General features: G+C 43.8%; 1 protein-coding gene across 4 annotated transcripts in view; it reads left to right on the top strand.

Annotated features, from left to right (window-relative positions):
- Cdkl3 (cyclin dependent kinase like 3) overlaps nt 1-3,647 on the top strand; it is a 94,763-nt gene extending 91,116 nt beyond the window's left edge. For 3 of the 4 annotated variants that reach the window (XM_026780037.1, XM_026780039.1, XM_026780038.1), the window contains exon 14: nt 3,421-3,639. In XM_026780037.1, the coding sequence (XP_026635838.1) occupies nt 3,421-3,536 (116 nt within the window). In that variant the 3' untranslated portion in view covers nt 3,537-3,639. Of the gene's footprint in view, nt 1-3,420 lie in introns of all 4 variants that reach the window. The other variant, XM_026780040.1, reaches the window with a different exon arrangement.
- The last annotated feature ends 2,870 nt before the right edge of the window (nt 3,648-6,517 follow it).

Genomic DNA, 6,517 nt, shown 5'->3' with positions numbered 1-6,517 from the left:
AAAAAAAAAAAAAAATTATTAAAAACTAAATTAACCTAGTCTCGAAACCCCTCCAAAAAAAAGCCAAAATAAATCAATAAAAATATAAAATAAGCAATGGCTGCTCTCTTTATATATTTCTTCTCCACATACAGTCATTTTTAAGAGGGCTTAAATGTGTCTGCACAGTCACTAAGAGCTTCTGCTGGATCTCAATCCTGGCCAGTTTTTTAAAAGTTCACCAGATGGCTATAGCCAAGCCTATTCTTTGATATCCTTAGGTAGAAACCACCCTTATTTATTTCTATCAAAAGACTTTTACCAAGGGGCAAATATGGATGGCTGGGGCCAGGTCTCCACACTATGGCAAAAGCTACTGTTGTTTCCTGTGTCCACACAAGGGAATGCAACAGTGGTAAGGGGAGCAGGTCTCTCTACCATCAAGATAGCATGAGGCAGTACTGTCCCTAAGCCCTTTGTTTCAGTTCAGGGGATCTAGAGCAAGGGGCTAATAAGGAGAAGCCCTCACCTGCAGCCTCCGGAGTATAGACCCTGCCTCAGCCAAATGGAAGGAGAGAGCAAACTCCTGGAAGCTGTCCTTTGACCTCCACATGCTTTGTCTGCATGCCTGCATGTGTGAACACACACACAAGCAATCACACAACACACATGCTCACACATGCACATGCTCACACATGAACATGCACACATGATAATAATGATAAGCTAGAAAAATGTAACTAAAATAAGAGAGAGAGATTCCCGTGTGAGTCTGATATGGGTCACTGAGATGACTGTTCTGGCAGCACTGGTTTGGGAAGAGGAGCTGTAGGCACTGGGGTACCCATGCCTAGGGAAACAGAGATGACAGATGTCTTGGGTGTATACTACAGAATGCTGTTCAGCAGTTGGTCTGATATATGAAATGTACAGGTAGAAACATGGGCAGGCCTAGAAAATATCACTCATGAATGAAAAGAAAGGAAGACAGAATGAAAATACAAGCAAACCATAGCACACACCTCACATGAACACATATAAGCCAGGAAGCATCAAGTGGATTAGAATGTTTGCTTGAAAGAGAAGACCAGAGAGAGGAATGGGACAAATCCATGTGAGCATGCTTATGTACACAGATGCATGCATATGTGCATACTACTACTTAATACTTAAACACACATGCATACATACACAGATATATGCATATGCACATACTACTACATACATACACAGATTGATGCATACATACATACTAATGTATGCACACATACATACATACTAATACTCGAAAGAAGAGAGGAGCCTTGCATGGACTGATTAGGGTAGAATGTGGTATGTACTGGTAAAATGTGGTGATGTTCTCTATCTGAGGTTTAATGAGTTAGAAAAACATTAAAATCCTAAAGAAAATAAAAATTAAGTATCCAGACCATGCCATTTGAGGCTTTCCTTACACAGATGTTTATCCCCATCTTTATTGACTTTATCAGTATCATCACTGTATTTTGATAATCTTATTGAAAGAAATTTGTTGTTTGTTTGTTTATTGAGATAGAATTTCTTTCTATAACCCGGGCTGTCCTGGAACTTGCTCTGTATGTAGACCAGGCTAGTCTCAAACTCACAGATATCTGCCTATCTCTGCCTCTGGAGTGCTGGGATTAAAAGTATGTGCCACCTTAAAAGTGTCTGCAGACTTCTTTGAGAAGACTTTAGATGGCTTCTGTGGGAGTGTTTTGGTACCCACCTGCCCTTGTCAGGTGTGGGGAGTCTAATGCTCTATAAGGTGCTTAGGAATTGGGCTGCGGAGATGGCTCAGTGGTTAAGAGCATGTACTGTTCTTGCAGAGAATCTGAACTGGGCAGTTCACAACAGTCTATAATTCCAGCTTCAGGGGATCTGAAACCTTTGTCTGGACTCTGAGGGACTGACATTCACACATTCACATAATTAAAAACATTTTAAGGCATGGAAATGTATTTATTTTTAAATTAAATAATTTATTTATGGGTATTTTGTCTGCATGTCTGTGCACCACATGCATGCCTGGTTCCTGCAGAGGCCAGAAGATGGATCCCCTAGGACTAGGACTGAAATTGCAGAAAGTTGTGAGCTGCCACGTGGTGCTGGAAATCTGACCCAGCTTCTCCAGAGAGCAGCCAGTTCTCTTAACCATTAAGCTACCTCTCAGCCCCCAGGAAATTACTTTATATATTAGCTCCCTGACATCCAGAGTGAAATGTAAGTATTTACTCTTGTATTTATCCCAAATACTAAAGCTATGCTAACAAGTAATAAGGACTGAAAATTTTAATAAGAAAAAGGAAAGAAAAGCCTCAGTTATGTTTGGCTTGGTTTCCTAGAAATTCTATGTCCATATTTTGTGTCTAGCTGTTGTAGGAGCTGTGGGCTGTGTTCCTCCACCCCAGCTCCTGGTCGCCTGGCTAGCTTATACCCCGAAATAACAACACACAAACTGTATTCTTTTAAACACTGCTTGGCCCATTATATCTAGCCTCTTCTCGGCTAACTCTCGCACCTGGACTAGCCCATTTCTAATAATATGTGTAGCACCCCAAGGTGCGCTTACCGGGAAAGATTCAGCATGTCTGACCTGGCAGCTTGCTTCATGGCGTATGGCTCTGAGAGGAGCTGCGTGACGTCTGAGCTCACTTCCTCTTCCTCCCAGCATTCTGTTCTGTTTACTTCGCCTATCTAAATTTTAACTATCAGGGCCAAGGCAGTTTCTTTATTTAACCAATGACCTTCCTCCATCATCTAGCTAAGCCTAATGGCATAGGGGTCAGGTCGGGGGCAGGGTCCCTGTATGTTCGGACATGTTGTCTCAACTTCTGAGACAGTGCTATAGCATTCTAGATCAATACAGCGATAACAAGTGAGAGACCTATAAGCTAAAAGTGCATGCTATTTAAAAACAATGTTTGAGGGCTGGGAGATGACTCAGAGGCTAAAGGCACTTGTTGCTCTTGTATAGGACCTGGGTTCAGTTCTCAGCACCCACACTGAGTGGCTTACAACCCCCTGTAACTTTAGTTCTCAAGGATGTGATGGTCTCTTCTGGATTTCGGGCACTTACACTCATGCACAAGCACACACACGTAATTTAAAACAATGTTTAAGCTTCAAATTTTATGGTTAACTAGTGGGTCTAGCTTCATGCACAAAAGACCTAATATGCTCCACAGCAACCTGTGTTCAGTGGTTACTGAGTGTCAGGAGGATGCATGCCTAAAACAGCTGCAGTCCATCAGGTACCTGCCGTGCTGTCGTGGCTAACATGGAGTGGGGAATACCCTTGTTCCTACGGGAGATGTGGACACAGTTGGTACCGAGTTTCAGCTCAGCCAGCCCCTCAGTCGTCAAGAGTGCAGTGTGTACAACTGTGGGGTGTGCCTGACTTCCTCTTCTCTCCTCCACCAGGGTTCCTCCGTTTACAACATCTTTCCTGGCTGGTACAAGAAAGGCAACCTCCACTGGCCATCCTGACCTCCCACTCGGTCATCCCCCATGCTCTGCTGGGGTCTTTCCTACTCTAAAGGTAGAGTCTGACCCATCCCACCTAAGAGGGCTCAGGACTTTTACCCACTAGAGCACAGCAAGATTGACACTAAGCTCTGAGATGTGGTCATAAAGAATGATACAGCCTCTGGCTTGTTGACTGGAATGCTTTGATCTGCATAAAACATAATCAAACACAAAGTCTGAGTCTCTCGAATCCACCCTGCTGCCAGCAAACTGAGCCATAGAGAGCATGCATGTCAGGGCTCCCGCTGCAGTCCTATGTAGGGGTCATCTGACCTTCAGGTATTGCTAGATCTCAGATGTGACATCATTGCAGACACTGACCCTTCCCAGAGGAGTCCCCAAATGAGCATAGGCCAAAGAGAGGCCATCTCCACAGTGCCACCTTTGAATTCCTGCCAGTTGGCTCCAGTGTGTCCCATAAACTGGTGCTTGTTTTCTACCACTAGACTCAAGTAGTCTGTCAAATAGCCGTAGCAAGTAAAAGACCTGTTGTCTTCAATCCTCCCAGAAAGTTGACAGTAAGAAAGAGCAACTAGCCAGGCCTGGTGGCCCCTACCTATGATTCCAGGACTCAGGAGACCGAGGCAAGAAGTTTATTCATGAATTGGAGGCCAACTTGGGTTGCAGAGTAAGACAGTTTCAAAAAGGAAAAACAAACAAACAAAAGACAAATAAGTAAAGGCAAGGGTGGAGGATGCTGTTACAAATAAAATTTTTAAAAAATTATAAACTAAAACTGTGAACAAAGACTAGAAGCCTGCTCTCTGCTTGGCCCTGGTGATGAGCCACATCAACAAATAATGTGAGTGGTAGTCTTATGTTTTTACAGTTAGTTAATTAGTCAGTTAGTTAGTGTTGGGATGTGGAAGTCAGAGGTCTCTCCTTCCATTGTGTGAGTTCCTGGGCTTGGCAGCAAGTGTCCACAAGCTAAGTCACTTTGTAGGACTATTTCTTATTTTAATTTTATATGTATTTGTTTGAGACAAGATCTCAAGTAGCCCAGTCTGGTCTGGGACTTGTCGTATAACAGAGGATGGCCTTGAACTCCTAATCCTCCTGCCTCTACCTCCAAAGTGCTTCAGTTACAGGCAGTACCACTCCAGCTGCTCAAGTGACATTGCTTTGCTCTGAGTCAGACCACACTATTGCAGGAAGTCAGTGAAGAACAAGGAACACTAAGTCAGCTTAACCTCTGACCCAAGATGACACTAATCATCGTTTCAACCTCTATACAGTAATTGTTAAAAAAAAAAAAAAAGTCTGTTTTCCTACAGGTACATATAAAGTATAAAAAGATGAAAAGGACTCTAATTTGCTTTAAAATGGATATGTGGGGGCGTGGTTGGGTATAGATGGGATGAGACTGACATATGTTTATAATCGCTGAAACCAGAATACCTAATAGAGCCTATCTCATTGCCATCTATCCTTCTGAACACACTGGAAGCTTCAAATAAGAGGAATGTTAACAAGAGAGAGTGACAGGACTAGCCTTTGCTGCCCGGTTCTTCCAGGCCTGGGTTTGTGCTAACTGGTGCCAGGCTTAGATAGATCTGAACATGCCTTTTTTTCTGGAAGCCTGAATCTTCTGGAGATCCCTACCCAAGTGTGGTGGGTTTCTCACACAGAAGCAGACTAGGAGAACGCTCCTAAATTAGCATCATTTTTTGTGTGTGTGACTACAAATCCCCTGAAGAAAGAACTGTCTTCTTTGACAGTGCATTTTGAGTGCTAGGGACACAGGGAACATCAGCAAATTCTTGCATTTGACTAAGAAATCCAAACTGAGCATGGTGGCTCATGGTGCCTGTAAATCTCAGAACTGGGGTGGTCGAGGCAGGAGGATCAGGAATTGGAGGTTAGCCTTGACTACAGGAGACACTTTCAAGAAGGGTGGAGGAGAACTGTCAGTTCAGGGTTAATCCCCCAGTTTACTTTGAATGTTAAGTAGTGTTTAGTTTTCAGTCTTGAAATACATCTGTCAGCAGAAAGACAAATGGGCTGCATGTTGCTATGCAGAAGACATGCTTTGGAAGATTCTCTTTTTGCTTGTGGATCCTCTCTCTCCTAAAGAAAGCTATTAACTCATGCTGCAGCCTGCTGCTCTTGCTTGGTTTTGGCTATGTCACCGAGCCCAAAATAGAAAGTTCTTTTACTGCAGAGCAAAGCAGGAGGTTTAAATTTATCAATTCAAGAACAAAGGGTAGCATTATGCTGGCTTTTCTAGGATAGCGAGTAGGGAGAGAGAAAGCCTGTTTCATCAGGAGTGATCGGACACTGGCAGGGGCTGGGACCAGGAGACAATCTTCCACTGTGGGAAGCTGGGCACATCTCCCACCCTGGCTCCCCCACAGCCTCCTCCCAACAGTGTCACTTCTTTCCGTACACGGGAAAGCAGCTGAGCCATTGGGAAATGTGTTCCAGAAATCACTGACGTTATCAGACTGGGAACAATTCTCAGAATCAAAAACCTGTTCTCAGCTTCAAGAGGAATCAGTACCTGGCCACAGAGCCAGGAAGGGTCACCTTTTGTCTGTGAAATGGTCAAAATGGCTTAACTGATTCTGTCATTAGGAAGAGTGTGGGAAGGTGCACATTGTATTACTAGGGGAGGAGCAAACTGTGCTGTCCGTCTGGAGAGTGGCCTGACAACATGGCTCTCAGATCAGAGAAGCATGAATACCAGAGAGTGAATATCCAGAGGGTCGAGGGTCTCTGGCTGGTGCGAGTGCAGGAGCTGTTGATGACATCACAGATGTTCTGTGTGGAAGAGCAAAGCCTTGGAGATGGTGTTGGTCATCCATGGGAGAGAGAGGGGATGAGGGACCATGGTACATTTATGGTTTGGATGTATCCATCAGTGCGAGTAACCCACAGCAATGTGCAGTGATGTGGTTAGATGTTAGTCAGTTAATATTAAACACAGAAAATGTCCTAAACAATTACATGCAACCAGTACCCTATTTGTAAACGTACTCTTTAGGAATATATA

The sequence above is a fragment of the Microtus ochrogaster genome, chromosome 7 (genome assembly GCF_000317375.1).
Source record: "Microtus ochrogaster isolate Prairie Vole_2 chromosome 7, MicOch1.0, whole genome shotgun sequence".
In the NCBI taxonomy this organism is placed as follows: domain Eukaryota; kingdom Metazoa; phylum Chordata; class Mammalia; order Rodentia; family Cricetidae; genus Microtus; species Microtus ochrogaster.
This window is presented reverse-complemented; position numbering and strand designations above follow the sequence as displayed.